Source organism: Mizuhopecten yessoensis, unplaced genomic scaffold, assembly GCF_002113885.1.
Source record: "Mizuhopecten yessoensis strain PY_sf001 unplaced genomic scaffold, ASM211388v2 scaffold6227, whole genome shotgun sequence".
NCBI lineage: Eukaryota > Metazoa > Mollusca > Bivalvia > Pectinida > Pectinidae > Mizuhopecten > Mizuhopecten yessoensis.
In genome coordinates, this window is record NW_018406444.1 from 16,406 (window position 1) to 34,055 (window position 17,650).

A 17,650-nucleotide genomic window follows, 5' to 3' on the forward strand; every position below is an offset into this window, starting at 1 on the left:
AATGGTGAAGGTATGCTCTTCACCATATACATCTATTTGTTGGTGAAGGTATGCTCTACACCAAATACATCTATGTGTTGGTGAATGTATGCTCTTCACCATATACATCTATTTGTTGGTGAAGGTATCCTTTACACCATATACATCTATTTGTTTGTGAAGGTATGCTCTAAACCACACATACCTATTTGTTGGTGAAGGTATGATCTACACCATATACATCTATTTATTGGTGAAGGTATGCTCTACACCATATACATCTATTTGTTTGTGAAGGTATGCTCTACACCACACATACCTATTTGTTGGTGAAGGTATGCTCTACACCATATACATCTATTTATTGGTGAAGGTATTCTATACACCATAATTTTAATACACTGTTTTTTTTCTCTTGGCACTGAAAGTTAAAAAGAAAGTTGTATTTGGATTTATATTTTGTTCTGTGGAGATTTCTCAGTTCTAAAATGCTAGTCAAGCATAAAAGCTAGGCCTTGGTGACCTATAATCTGCATCACTGCAAATCAGGCGGACCTATATATTATCATCAGTGAATGTCCTCCATTATATCAGGCGGGCCTGTATATTATCATCAGTGAATGTACTCCATTATATCAGGCGGACCTGGATATTATCATCAGTGAATGTCCTCCATTAAATCAGGCGGACCTGTATATTATCATCAGTGAATGACCTCCATTATATCAGGCGGACCTGTATATTATCATCAGTGAAGGTCCTCCATTATATCAGGCGGACCTATATATTATCATCAGTGAACGTCCTCCATTATATCAGGCGGTCCTGTATATTATCATCAGTGAAGGTCCTCCATTATATCAGGCGGGCCTGTATATTATCATCAGTGAGTGTCCTCCATTATATCAGGCGTACCTGCATATTATCATCAGTGAATGTCCTGTATTATATCAGGCGGACCTGTATATTATCATCAGTGAAGGTCCTCCATTATATCAGGCGGGCCTGTATATTATCATCAGTGAGTGTCCTCCATTATATCAGGCGGACCTGTATATTATCAGCAGTGAATGTCCTCCATTATATCAGGCGTACCTGCATATTATCATCAGTGAATGTCCCCCATTATATCAGGCGGACCTGCATATTATCATCAGTGAATGCCCTCCATCATATCAGGCGGACCTGTATATTATCATCAGTGAATGGCCTCCATTATATCAGGCAGACCTGTATATTATCATCAGTGAGTGTCCTCCATTATATCAGGCGTACCTGCATATTATCATCAGTGAATGTCCCCCATTATATCAGGCGGACCTGCATATTATCATCAGTGAATGCCCTCCATCATATCAGGCGGACCTGTATATTATCATCAGTGAATGTACTCCATTATATCAGGCGGACCTGTATATTATCAGCAGTGAATGTCCTCCATTATATCAGGTGGACCTGTATATTATCAGCAGTGAATGTCCTCCATTATATCAGGTGGACCTGTATATTATCAGCAGTGAATGTCCTCCATTATATGAGGCGGACCTGTATATTATTATCAGTGAATGTCCTCCAATATATGAGGCGGACCTGTATTTTATCATTAGTGAATGTCCTCCATTATATCAGGCGGACCTGGATATTATCATCAGTGAATGTCCTACATTATATCAGGCGGACCTGTATATTATCAGCAGTGAATGTCCTCCATTATATGAGGAGGACCTGTATATTATCATCAGTGAGTGTCCTCCATTATATCAGGCGGGCCTGTATATTATCATCAGTGAAGGTCCTCCATTATATCAGGCGGACCTGTATATTATCATCAGTGAATGTCCTCCATTTCAATTCATTGTGTTGACCAGTATGTTCTGACAAGTGAGTGTCATCCCTTTTAGCTCCATCGGGTAGACTTTTACGTTCCCAACGATGAACGTCATCCCTTTCAGCTCCATTGTGTGAACTTTTACGTTCCCTGCGGTGAACGTCATCCCTTTCAGCTCCATTGTGTGAACTTTTACGTTCTCATCAGTGAATATTAATGTTTTTTTCTCTTATACGTATTGCCGTCCATCAGTATCAAATCTGACTTTGGATTGTTTGTCTTAGTGGGTTGACAATGTGGTGCATCGTTACCTTCTTTGCTGTAAATTATTACACTAGATAGCATTAGGGGATGTGTTGATTAGTATGAAATATCGATTACATTATATTGTGATTGAAGTGTTAGGAAAGTGTTTAGTTGAGTTATAACTGTTCTTTTGTATTATTATTAAACAATTAAAAGGTAAAGGAGGTTGATAGGTGTTAGCAATTAACCAAAGGAAAGTTCAATAATTAGATTCAACGTTATATAACGTGGTACATGTCTCTTATTTGTGATAATTTATTTTGCCGACAGCATAAACACGTTAATGGTTTCATAAAGTATTAAGTAATGTTTTATAATTCATACTGCGTCATATTTCATTAAACGGTCAAATGAATTGTTAAAAAAAGTAACAAAAGTTATATAACATGGGGAAATCGGCCAAATGATGTGCTTAACTGTTTTACACGATGTATTCTACCCCATATAAATGTTAAGGAGGCATGCTAAGTGTCTAGTAACGGCCGTCATGGACACAGCAATGGTCCATGAAGGCTCGTTAAGATATTGATTGGGAACGTGCTCAGAGGTGCGTTAGAAATATCCCCCCTCCCGGCAATCATTTACCAGCTAGCACCTCAATCAAATAGTCACCGAACAGCCACACCACTGGGCTACAATGTGATTTGATAATGGTCGAGAAGAGGAAGTCATGATATGTATTTTGCCTTTGCAACAAATCAAAACATGTCGACTGGAATGAGAAAATACCTTAGTCGAAGTTCTACATTTGCTGACGGTGCAGATTACTGTGCGTGATTGCACTAGTTAACAATGCGCATGTGTTGCCATGGACTATTGTCCTTTATCAGTTTAACCAATCTTAAACAACAGGAGTTATCATGATGCGCATTATGACCGCATTTTTTAAGTGTTTCTCTTCAAGTGTCTGATCAAGATTGGTACCAGATCTAGGATAAAATATTGACGCTTTTAAGATGTTTGTTGCGTTAGTGTGCTCATCGTTATGTATGTAAATAACCGCCCAGGCTGGAGTGTCCGTCTACCGGCTACGATAGCTGCCTGATGACGGCAGTAAAGGTGTTCTATTACTTTAACTCCTTTGTAACTGTCAGATGTATAATACATGGAATATTTTCAGATCTTGTTTTCTTTCTCCACTATGATTGGTTAGGATACACGTCACATTACTGCAACAAACGCCAGTAGTAATTAATTACGGTGCTGTAATTGGTGGCCGCGAAATACGTGGAAATCGGCTGGGCGACTTGGGATGCGGCAGTAAATGAACCGTGCATTTCTAGAAGCTACAATAGTCGGCACACCTCATACAGACGTCCATTGTGCTCTGTGCCACACGCAGCAAGGTGAGTACCCTCGATTTTTGTACAATATATTCTCAATAACGCTTCAAATCTTCTCTTCGCATGCAAGGTATGGTGCTCTTGAACATTATAATAGACAACTAATTAATATATTTTTTAATAGATGTTCATTTTTATAACTTTTACTTGTCGTGGTTTGGTTTTCACAACAATCGCTATGCGGGATGTTCCTGAGTACCAGGCTATTTACACCATTGCTTACGTACTTAATAGGTCACGTGGTCGTTACGAGCGACAACATTAACACTTCCTTCGTTAACCGCACCCAGTGCACCCCATTATCGACATTTCTCGATACAATTAACAGGAACCCTCGTTACCCTGACAGCTAATCGCGCCGTGATCATTGCGGCGACAAAAGTGAAAATAGAAGTCTAATGACAACCTTGCTATATTTTGAGTGAAATTGACTATATTCATGTTGGGTAGTGATTGATAATATATTTTTCACAATCATATCAAGTTTAACATGATCAAATCACAGCCGATATGTCAGCCGGTGCAGGTAACCCTCGGACGTTGTAAACATCATGACGTTACTGGAAGGTATACATTGTAACAATATATCTTTTGTATGAACACACTGATGAGCAAACATTAACTTGATTTAAACATTTTTTATTTGTCATTCAACAAAAAGGATTAGGCACAAGGTATCTCAACTTAGAAACGCCCTCTCCAATACATTTCATTATATTGATTACAAGACAACAACAACAAATATATTTATAATATATATGAACAAAGAAGAAAGGAAGGGAAAAGGGAAGAAAAGAAATTTAGAAGAATAAGAAAGAGAGATGATAGGATAATACTACTGACCTTAAAATCTGTTACTATTTTTAATGTAGGTTTGGACTATATGGAAGATATTTTCATTGTCTTCATCTGACAAAGTTGGAGAACCGTACATAATAAAATTTAGAGAAATATTACAATAACGTGAGATATCATCAATCAAAATTTGTCTTTGTCTGATATACAGCATACAATCAAAAAAGTAATGGACTGCATTTTCACACTCATTTCCACATGCACACATTGGATCACCTACAATATTAACTCTATACAAATCATAATTTAAACTACTACATGAATGACGCAATCGTGTATGTAAAATATTTAGTTTTCGATTTCCTACATGAAAAAAAAATAGGCAACAAGTAACCTTGGTTACGCTTAATCGATGATTTAAAAATGTTAACGGATGGCTGCTCTCTGACGGTATTTGGTAAATCGTTCCATAGTCTTATAGAAGAAGGAATAAAGGATTGGAATGAACTAGACAGACAGAAATTGGGAACAGTGTAGTTTTCAGTATTTCTCAAGTTGTAGCTATTGCGATCGCATACTTTAGGAGGAAGAATGTTAGTTAAATAAGAAGGTGTTTGTTTATTATGGAGTTTGTACATTAGGGAAAGTTTCTTAAGTTTACTTCTTTCAGATAGAGGTTCAAGTTGGGATTCTTGATAAAGTGATTGTTTACTAGAAAAAGAGGGTTTTTTACACACATTTCAATATCAGCATGAGAAGACGAAGAATAAATCAAAGAGGTATCATCAGCAAATAAGCGTGAAATACAATTTAAATTATCGACAATATCATTAATATCAACCAAAAATAACAGAGGACCTAACACACTTCCTTGTGGTACACCAGCATTTGTGTAACTTATATTAGAATACACACCTTTAACAAGAACCTGTTGTTGTCTGTTTGAAATGTAATTTTTAAACCAATGTAGTAAACCATCTCTAATAACATAAGCATGTAATTTTTGTAAAAGACCCCTATGCCAAACTCGGTCAAAAGCCTTCGATATATNTTTTTACACACATTTCAATATCAGCATGAGAAGACGAAGAATAAATCAAAGAGGTATCATCAGCAAATAAGCGTGAAATACAATTTAAATTATCAACAATATCATTAATATAAACCAAAAATAACAGAGGACCTAACACACTTCCTTGTGGTACACCAGCATTTGTGTAACCTATATTAGAATACACACCTTTAACAAGAACCTGTTGTTGTCTGTTTGAAATGTAATTTTTAAACCAATGTAGTAAACCATCTCTAATACCATAAGCATGTAATTTATGTAAAAGACCCCTATGCCAAACTCGGTCAAAAGCCTTCGATATATCACAAAAAATTAGACAAGTATGTTTTTTTTCTTCTAATGAACAACATATATTATGGTAAATTTCTATTAGCTGATGGACAGTGGAATGATGAATCATAAAACCAGATTGTTTTTCGTAAAATAAAGAATGATCAAGGAAAAAATTATAGATGTGTTTAAATACAACCCTTTCAAAAACCTTACCTATACAAGACAACAAAGTAATTGGTCGGTAATTTGACACCAAGTGTCTATCACCCTTTTTGAACAGTGGTAAAATAATACCATGTTTCCATATTTCAGGGAATATTTTAGAATTTAGTGACATATTAAAAAGAATTGACAATGGCTTACATATAGAATTCGCTGTAAATTTTAGCATATGATGACTTATAGTATCATGACCAGATGCTTTTCCTAATTTCAGAATTTTCAAAATATCACATATTTCATCACTTTCAACCACAATAGAATCAAGTACAGAATCAGTTCTGGAATCAAAACTGGGTAAAGATTTGCCAATATCATCTATGTTTGAGATAGAGCTAAAATAATTATTTAGAATATTTGCTTTCTTATCATCATCATATTCAATATTTGCATTGCAAGGATTAACTAGAGGTGGAATAACCTCCTGAGAACCCGACTGTTTTAATAATTTACGCACTAGTCTCCAATATGACTTAGGATTACTGGTATTAAGATTATCTATAATATCACCAACACTATTATAAAACATTTCTCTTGCATATTTTTTCATATTATTAACCTTATTTCTTTGTCTTTTAAATTTCTCTAAGTTGGATATGGACTTAACACGTTTAACGGCGTTATGTAACCGGTCTCGTAACTGAAAAGCTTTTCTTAATTGGGAATTCATCCATAATTTATCACGAGGTCTTATATAAACTGTTTTTTTGGGTATACATTCTTTAGCAAGTTTCAAAAATTGTTCAGTAAATTCAACACATGCTACATTAACGGAAATAAAGTTTTGAAAAAATGTAGGCCACTCAAAAGTTTCTATTAAAAAATTTAACCTATTAAAATCGGCATGTTTATAGGCCCAAATTTCTCGAGTGTAGGTACAAGAGAGATTAACAGGTATAGACAAAAATGCAATACATGCATCATGATCACTTATATTACGATCAATCGGAATTACATACGAATCAGTACATTTGGTAGGGTCAGTTAATAAAATAGGATCAAGTAAACTATTTCTGGTTGTTCCACGCCTAGTCGGCTCATTAATAACGTTAGTTAAGTCCATTTCCAACATGACTTGGTGTAAAATATGATTACGTGATAACGTTAGCATATCTACATTTATATCACCAACAATAATAACATTCGAAGTAATTTCTAAAGCTTTTTCAATCGAATACTTAAAATTCTCCCAAAAAGGGTGACGTGAATTTTCTGGTCTATAAACGGTACATATTAATACACTATTGTGACCTAATTCTACCTGTATCCAAATTATTTCTCCATCCAGAAATTCGAGATCATTCCTCCGGACACATTTTAAGGAAACAGAATAATATACTAAGATACCACCACCGGAGAAATTTCTGTCTTTTCTAAATGGTTCCACAAAACCCGGTAGAACTAGTTCAGCAGTAGGTACATACTCATCCAAATGTGTTTTAGTCATACATAAAATATTGAATTCATTTGTAATATTTTCAATATATTTTAATTTATTCCTTATACTTCTAACATTCAAATGAAATAGAGCTAATTCATTTACTGATGGACCTGGATTAGTTTCTACATCCATGTCCAATAGAAGTAACAACAACAAAATATGGCAAAAATTTATGTTTTGAAACTGTGATTGTAAGCACATCAACATGAAAGATGCTACGCTTGCTTTAACACTAGATATAAAAAGAGTTTTGTAAAATATGTGTTCATTCGATATATAATCAGTATTAATGTGTATTACACTACGTATTTTTTTAAAACATGATCCTCCATAAGCTATATTATAAAAGCAACCGATTGAAATCCTGTGCGATATTGCTGACATATCACCGATTAACAATTATCAAAAACAACATATTGCACAGGATTCCCCCCGGGAGCGTCTAAAGAAAACATATACATGTAACACCTGTCAAAGAAAAGAACTTCTTTGTATGTACGCATGAATGACTGCACGTGCCAAGTAGTCGATCTACGGTCAAGATAGGGTAAACAGAGATAAAGTTGACAGGGGAGATAACAGAGAAGTAGTAGAAAGAAGAATTTAAAGAGTAAACATGGCTGATGATTCAGCAGCGGTTTTATGGTTTTAGCAATACAAAAATACGAAAAAAATGGGATTTATCAATGACGATATGTATTATTGTACAATATTCACATTACCAGTGTCGATGTGTTCATTATTCGCATGCAACTTATCAACTAGAACAAACATGAAACACACACATACATGTATATATAACAACGTATTTACAACCCCTAATATTGAAAAACTCATGCATGAATTTGAAAAAACACAAATAATTCATTTTACAAATACACATGCATGTACACCTATTTATACTTACACTATAAGTTATTTATTTTCAAAACTGATTTGCCTTTCAGTAAGGAGTAAGTTCATGGACATACACGAATATACACATACATATATATATATATACAAGCATGCTTGCATACATACATACATATATAAGCAGCATGCATGTGATATTTAATTTGCTATGCATACAAGTAAACGTTCACATATATTATATTATATATAGTATTTAAATACTCGTGCATGTATATGAAATTAAATTAAATTAAATATCTCACCCGAACATACACAGAGTATATACACATACACTTATGGTTATACACAGGCTTCTATATGTATGTAATCCACACATAAACACACGTACAACATATACTCACACGCGTGCACCTATTTATACATATTTAAATACATACATTAGTAGGGGGTCTTCCCCGAACACCAACTCTGCTTAAAATCACATGTTTACATAGGTGGCCAGTTGTGATGATAGTGAGTTATAGTCTATTGCAGAAATGGTGTACAGGTAAATTGCACAGGTAAATCAACTTCTAATCAGATAACCAATAACTGCTAATAATTGCAAAATAATAATTAATATTTAGAACAGTTTTCAGAATCAGTCATATATATTTATTATGATATATAATAGTTAAACTTGTATTTTCAGATTTGTGTGAAATCTCTTATAATATTGTCATATATTAGTTAAACTTGTACTTATTTTCAGATTTCTATGAATTGTGTTTAACTTGTGTGACCTCAGTTTGATATTATTATCTGTTATATTTTAATACAAATACTTCCTAGGCTATCATACAGAATGGTTTTTTAACCCAACTTTGTAGACATAAAAAGGGGTTTGTAGACAAGGGGATCCGGTATCATCTTACTTATTTCTTTTGGTAGTTGAAATATTAGCTATCATGGTAAAAAAAAACCAATAAAAACTTTAGAGCATAAACATAAATACCAAAGAACACGGGCTCTCACAGTTCGCTGATGACACATCCGTTATTTTAAATGGCACACAATCTTTATATGATATAAATATGCTAAAATATCGAGGTTAAAAGTAAATACTGAAAAAACTAAAATGGGGAACAACCAAATTTACCTTATCATCGCAAAAATGAATCACCTGTTTATATCTCTCCCTACTCCAATTAGAGACATAATTCAATCATTGAAGAAAAAAAAATGTCTGGCAATCACCAGTTGATAGAATAAAACGCTCAACAATTGTTCAAGACTATAGTGAGGGTGGACTCAAAATGATTGATTTAGAAAACTTTATATATGGACTTAAAAACTAGCATTCAATGGGTCACTTTCAGGCTTCTTTCAAGAATACTTCCACTTAATCATTATTTGAAAATAATTGGAATCAAACAATGTGATTTATGTAATGTATGCCAAGAAAGCAAACAAACTATAGAACATCTTTTGTAACGGTGTCAAATAACAAATAACTTCTGTCAAGACATACGTAGATGGATATACTTAAAAACTGGTCAAACATTCGAAATAAAGGCAGATATTATATTTTTTGGCAAAATTTCTGAATTCCAAAAATCCATTCCAACTAATCATCATGATTCATGCAAAATTCTTCATCTACTTTAGCTCCAGAAAGGTTTACTGTTTATATTTATGTTTAATAATACCTATCTTTTAGTGCTGTATTAAATGTGTATTACTGTTATATGTAGGAATAGAAACTGTATTTTATCGCTGACATTAGTATCAATGTGGTTTAAATTAAGGAATTTTGTTTTTCATATAGTGTAATGTTATTTTTCTTTTTCATATAATGTAAAAATTAATATTCAATGATTATTTTCTACTACTTAGTTCTGTGTTAAATGTGTATTACAGTTATATGTAGGAAATAAAACCTTTTTATCCATTTTATTATTGACTTTAGTATCATATCTACATGAGTTGACATTCTTAGTTGAAACAGGCTATAACTAAACTTCAAAGGATTTCCTATATAAAGACTTTCCTTTCAATTCTCCAGAGTTGGTGTTCGGGGAATGAGCCATTAGTAGCATGCATGTAATATTTATTATGCCAACCATGGATGGAAATGGATTGGGTGTTGGTTTTTTTGTATGATATATGTATAACTATTTTAATGAACTGACATTATGTACAGAATGTCAAGTCATTTTTTGGCTGTGTTTACTGTGTAAACATGACAGTCACTCAATGGCCCTCTGGTATAAGGTCCGATATGTCATTGTGTGTCTTGACGAGTATTTTGGGCGAGTCCTGTGCAACTTTATAGAAGACACGTCCGTCGTTTGTCCAGTAAGAGTAAATGCTCTTTGCTTTTCTGGCCTTGCCTAGACTTTTAATTAATGCCTGACGATTAGCTGTTAAGTCCTCTGATATAAAAATGTTTTGCCTGGATTCTTTCAATTTACTTTTTGCCTGAAAAATTAAATTTTTGACCTTCCAGTTCCGCAGGCGACAAATGATCTGAGCTTTACCATTCCTCACTTTACCTATAACATGTGACCTATTAATGTCTTCTGTGGTGATGGGGATGCCAAGGTTAGTAACACAGAGCTCAACTACTTTGTCGTCGGTCATTTGGGCCTCCTCTGGCTTCATTGGGACTCCGTGGAAACGTAACGAAGTCCTCCTCCCGTACTGCTCTAGCTCCTCAAGGGAGGATTCTAGATTATCTACCTTAGATTCTAACTGCTCTACCGTACTCTTCAGAGCCTTATTGTCACTTTGGAGAGCAGTCATTTCCTCGGTTAACTTCGAAATTTGAGTTGTGAAGGGAGTCATAGCTGATATAATGAACTGATTAATAGACGGGCCAAGAGCCGTAGCTAGGGAGGGGGCTATGCTGCTGGCAAAACCTGGCGATGTTATAGTAGCTTGAACGAGCTGGTTTAAGTTAATAACTTGACCCTGGCTCTGGATAACGAACGATTCCGATGGGGGGTTTCCTGGGGTGGACATTGTAGGCTTTTGAGAATCACTAGAAATAACAGACATTTCAGGTAGAGAACTACGTCGACGTAATTGTGCTTGAACTTTGTAACCTTTTGCGTTAGGAATATCCGACATATGCGCTGATATTGTAAACAAGGAGAAGTACTCACTCACCTCGCTCGCCGGTACGTGTACGTGTAGGTCACCTGTACGCAGGTATGCAGTTCAAACACATAGCCACAAAACACCCTTTAGGTCGGCATAAATGTCATTTCATCAAGGATTTCCAAGATTCACATCGAAGTAGATCATTGTATGATAAAAGTTTGTCTTCACATTATAGTAAAATATGATAAATCCCATTCGTTTCTGTGTATTTCTGTACGCACATACATTTCACAAGAAAATTAGGACTAACATATCAGCATCTCCCAGAATGCAGGGGAATATATATAAATAACTTCTCTTCTTTTCTTTACATTTTCGTAGGATACACTATACACCATCCATCACATCAAATTAATAACTCGCTAGCATAAATTCAACGAGCTTCCTATTTCACTTTTCTATACAATATACGGTCAATTGCATCTATTTTATATAATTGTTAACAATGACATTTTGTTCGATACGCCAAATATAGCCATTCCTTCAAGACGACAAATGAAAACAATGAACCGATCGATCTTAACATTAGTAATAATCATCTATCACTGTCATTTTGTGTTAATTCTGTTTCAATGACGGACTTTGACGAGAAACTGCTTAATTGATACATCGCACTTTTTTATTATATATATATCATATACTTTTTATTTATTATACATCAATTATGAATAAAAATCAACTTATATATTAATTACTCCTACTGGCCCGGATGTTAGCGTGCGGGGGTCTTCATGTGGGAGGAAACCGGGGTGCCCGGAGAAAGTACACGTGTCGGGCAGGTGACCACATACCTTTTTATTTTCGATCGTAGAATTGAAACCTGGACGTCTTGGTGAAAGGCAAGTGCACTATCCACTGCGCCACCCGAACACCCAACTTTTGAGGACGATATGATGCATGCAGGCTTTAAGCGAAGTTATTTAATATCGCTACATACATGTGTATTCACATAAAAGATTTAGATAGTAGATTATAAGTATAAAAATGATACAGTTTTAAATTGAAAAAAACACCATGTTCTATCATATGCAACTACAACAAAACACATATGATGATCAAAACAACGCATTTCAGATTATTCTTTGTCAATCTGATTAAAATCATATGTTACATGGCTTCGTTAACTTCGTACTACCACGGAATTAGATAAGAGGGAAAGGCAACTGCCTCCTCGACATAGGAAAAATGCCTAGTGCACTTTGATGTTGCGAGAAACTGCGAGAAAGCGCGAGAATTTACGTGAATTGGGGAAAAAAACGCCGCGTCAATCTTTTTGAAATTGATTGCCGGTAACAAATGATACATTCTGGTGAATCCTGTACCGTAATGTTGTCCGGAGTTCAAAGTAAGTGATCTTTGATTTACTTATGTCTAACTTGAATAGTATTTGTTGTGTCGAATAACAGTAACATGTCTCAGAATGCGAAAGTTTATAGTGATCCAACACTGTTGCCAACTTGAATAATTTTATGGCTTCACACACGCCATTAACTCCGAATCTATGAGAAACTACTTGCTATCAATGAGATTATTACACATACAGAATAAACATCACTGCTTTTTAAAATGTGTTCGTTCCGGTAAGGTGGTTTGAAATCAACCCATAGCTCTGAAATTGTAGTATTTGTATTCTGAAAACGGTTGTGGATCGGTGTGTTTTTAATAATGGCCGCCATTAAGCCTTAGATTCCCGATCGCGGATGGGTTCATGAATGCATGTAATTCTCGGTAATTAATGTTAAATATGTAATAATTTGTTTACATAATTTAAATCCGGTATAATATCATGTACACATTAAAAATTCAATCGCACTGACGATCTAGAAAATGTATTTTTATTGGTCTTAATATTGACCAAATTTAATCTGTATGCAAGAGCGTGTGGTTTCAACGCCCCCCCCCTCCCCCTCCCCCCTGAGCATCGTTTTGGATTACCCTCCGATGTGCGAGAAAAATACAGATATTGAACATGACAGCTGTGGTTTGATTCCCAAATTTGACATGGATTTTGTCCATCTGTCTTGATTGATGTATCTTTTCTTATTTCAGCATGCCAAAGAAAAAAAAAAGGGTCCAGACTGTCAAAACTTGAACACAAATAAACAGCAGAAGAGTGTTTCATCAGATGCATGCAAATCAATATGCTTCAAAGCCTTACAAATTTTATACAAAATTCCACACGAAAAAGAATTGTACTTTTAAATCAAATAACCAGTTCATTTTTATCAGAGTTAACATTGAATTATAATACAATTTGTATATCACCACTCAAGCTTGTTACATATGTCACCTGTCAGTAATAATAAACCAGCTATATTTTCATTTTAAAGTTTTTATTCAGTTGTTAACACACAATAAGTACAATGTACATATACTGTGTGCATGGAAAGTCATGAATAAAGACCAATTAACTTACTGCAGGGCTTTAAGTATTTGTTTGTCTCTCCAAAATTGCATCTTTAGAATCTTTGATTAATTTGAATGAACTTGTCAATATGATATGATTTTGACTCTCCAAACCTGAAGGAAGATGTTATTTGACTTATGGTTCAACTTAGCCCTGTTCATTGTATGTATAACATACAAAATCAAGCATATGGACTTTATTATTAGACATTGGTTAATAAACTCTCATATTTTGTGAAAATATTGCATGTGCTTGTCTATTTTCCCAAATTATTTATAACTTAGTTAACACAAATGAAATAATTAATTAGTTAAAGTGCATCTCTTTATTTTTTTAAGCTACAGCAAAAGCACATGTTGCAGGCTCTTGGTTCTATCTAAGTGTGATTTATATGAAACATGTTCCAAATTTCTCACATAAATAGTAATGATAATATTGAGTAACAAAACTGACAACACATCAATTTTGAAAGATAATAATCTGTTGCATATATGTGAACCGCAACCTTTGATCTGTATACAAGTGTATACTGTGTTTTAAGCTCAGGACTTATTCGAACTGGATGTAGCTTCTTTAATAATTGTTCTCTTTCTAACACAGCGGACACGTCTAAATCTGTTAAAGAAATAATATCTTGAAAAAAGCTTAAGCACTCCTTCCAAAGAAGTTGAATATCATCAATCTTTTAGGAATATATTGATGATTTAATTAATTCTAAAAATTGTTGCTGACAACATAATAGCTTTAACGAGTGGGTTTGGTACCTGTAGAACAACAGATATGAGCTAGTGGTGCTGTCAACAGGAACCCTGGTGCTGGAGCTGTCCCTGGAACAGCAAGTTTCATTTTGGTTAGCTGAAAAAGATAGAATTCAAATTTAAATCATACTGGTGCCTAATTATTAGAATACCTTGGACTACAATGTGTAATATTTTGGTTACAGCAAAGACATTAAATATCAAATAGACATGTCCTTCCGCAGAATCAACGCTCATTTTATGGAGTCAATCGTTTCTCAATAGATATTGAATATTGACAAAATGCTGAATTGAAACATGATTAAATGAAATTCAAATTTTCAATGAACTATTTTGTCCATTTTTGGGAAAGTCTGGTTTGGACCAACTTTTTATTTTAAGCTTGAGTCATAGTGCTTGGACAGAAGTTTATGTCACATTTTTTTAACGCAGAATACATAAAGAAAAAAAAGAGCTGCGAAAATGCACCATGTAGAGTATTTGCGAATGCATATACTTGCTAATGATCGACATTTAATTCAATTAATTCATTAGAATTAGCTCCGGGCTGTAATGTAACTTGCTTTGATGCTATCAGATTGAACTGAAATCCTGTCACAGAAATCATGAATATATTTCTGTATAAACAATATCAATGACGACAAAGGATATACATGTGGAGCCAAGTTGGTGGAATTCAGGTTTGAAAATTGCCTTTGATTGTTGCCTAGAAATATAAACTTATTAAAGTGTTCAATTTTTTAGGTATATATATTAAATGACCTATCTCAAAAGTTTGAGCATAACATACATGTACAAAGGTATAAGGTCAGCTGATGTTTCTGTATTTTACTTATAAGTGGTTCAAAATTCAAAATGATGTGATAGGACAAAAGTATTGTTAAAAGTTTATCCTGTAAGTCACTTCTCCCCCCGGGGTTTCGTTACAAAATACACATAACGTTATGCCATACTAATATAGGTCACAGTCCACATAAACATACATCTGCTGTGACCTATATCAGTATAACACATGTACATGTGTATTAGACATTTGTAACGAACCCCTGTGCTTCTACCGTGCTGTGTATGTCCTCGAAATATAGCTGCCTATAACCAGAGACGTCTTGTATCACCTCCGAAATATTAAGTTTTACATTCGTTATCAGTAAATTCTTCCATTAAAAGTCTAAATATAAATAACTGTCACGGGATTTTTATAAAAAGTCAGTCATATTTGACAATGATGTTTCATCCGATCAGATACTTACCTGATGCTGACATAAACAGATAAGCTTGCGACATCATCACGTGTATGCATTCGTTTTCTATAGTATCGGTGTCATACTATCGGTCTATCGTCACCTAGGTAAACAACGAGGTTATCGATACCGGAAACCGGTCAGTGAGATAGCACGCAAGCGCAGTACAGGTACATTGGCTCCAGCGAGAGGGTCACAGGCCTTCACGATTCGGTGCACAAATACAGGAGGTGGACAATACATACGCGAAATAAAATTGGAGTTGCCAATCCCTGTTATCTAAGTCCGTGGTACTACGCCTGAACATCTGAGTGTGCCGCGGTCAGGGTCACGTTCAGGTGACCTTTATATTTATAAATACTCATTAAATTTTGACCAATCAGAGACCCTCTTTCAAAAGGGCGGTCGGAGGTGTAACAAATATGGCGGACATTGATGAGAATGATGCGAAAGTTCTGAAGTTATTTAAGATTGGTCGTCTAAAACCTGAACAGAAAAAGATATTCGAAGCTTTATTAGAGAAGAAAGACGCAAGTATTACACAATGGGTACGTTTTCCTTGGCGTCGTAGAAACGGCAGTTCCCGCCGCCATATTTCTTTTGGAAAACTAATCTGTTCGATACCCATCGCTATTTATCTATCTATCAAGCATGATATTCCGATTCGCTAGCAAACTATTGCCAGCGCGCCTCTGATTGGTTCATCTAAAGGTCACTTGAACGTGACCCTAACCGTGGCACATTCAGATGTTCAGGCGGAACCATGTAACAGATGATTTTAATCAGATTGTGTTCATGTTAAACAAGTTGTTGTAAAAACACCCACCTCCGCATCAAACTATGTGATGCCCAATATGTTATGCAGAAGTCGTTTTAATATTGTGTTAGGAGGAAACATCTTTAGTAAAACTTCCACACATCTTTAGATAAATCTATGGAGTTACCAAATCTAAAATTGACATCCAATTCATTGTTAGTAGCCTTGACAGAACTTAGTCGTGGCAAAGTGTGTTTGAGCGTGTATGCTGGTGAGTGATTCGTCAGCCAATCTAGTGTGAAGGTAATAACACAGATTGGCATCACTATTCAAAACAACTATTATTCAAGTGTTTTCAAGAACTAAGCTTTAATTTCCTTTTGTTTGATATTTATTTGAAAAGTTGAACTTTTTAAATCCATTAAACGCTGGTATTTAAATTATATTTATTCGCATGTTCCATGTTACATGTTTAGGGTGTGTATTGGAATCCTTGGGACATGTTACATGTTTATGGTGTGTAATGGAATCTTTGGGGCATTTTACATGTTTATGGTGGGTAATGGAATAATTGGACCATGTTACATTTTTAGGGTGTGTATTGGAATCATTGGGACATATCATTGGACCATGTTTCATTTTTAGGGTGTGTATTGGAATCATTGGGACATGTTACATGTTTATGGTGTGTAATGGAATCATTGGGGCATTTTACATGTTTAGGTTACGTAATGGAAGCATTGGGTCATGTTACATGTTACATGTTTAATTGTAATGGAATCATTGGGACATGTTACATGTTTAGGGTGTGTAATGGAATCATTGGACCATGTTACATTTTTAGGGTGTGTATTGGAATCATAGGGACATGTTACATTGTTAGGGTGTGTATTGGAATCATTCGGGTATGTTACATGTTTATGGTGTGTAATGGAATCATTGGGACATGTTACTTGTTAAGGGTGAGTATTGGAATGATTGGAACATGTTACATGTTTAGGTTACGTATTAGAATGATTGGACCATGTTACATGTTTAGGGTGTGTATTGGAATCATTCGGGTATGTTACATGTTTATGGTGTGTAATGGAATCATTAGGACATGTTACATGTTTAGGGTGTGTATTGGAATCATTGGGACATGTTACATGTTTATGGTGAATATTAGAATCATTAGGACATGTTATATGTTTAGGTTACGTAATGGAATCATTGGGACATGTTACATGTTT

At 34.8% G+C, this 17,650-nt stretch overlaps 1 protein-coding gene across 1 annotated transcript in view; it reads left to right on the plus strand.

The window, feature by feature from the left end:
- Positions 1–3,137: 3,137 nt before the first annotated feature.
- The window catches only part of LOC110451868 (putative amine oxidase [copper-containing]), a 60,904-nt gene continuing 46,391 nt past the window's right edge, over positions 3,138–17,650 (plus strand). The window contains exon 1 of the mRNA XM_021500088.1: positions 3,138–3,459. Within this exon, the coding sequence (XP_021355763.1) occupies positions 3,378–3,459 (82 nt within the window). The 5' untranslated portion in view covers positions 3,138–3,377. The remainder of the gene's footprint in view (positions 3,460–17,650) is intronic.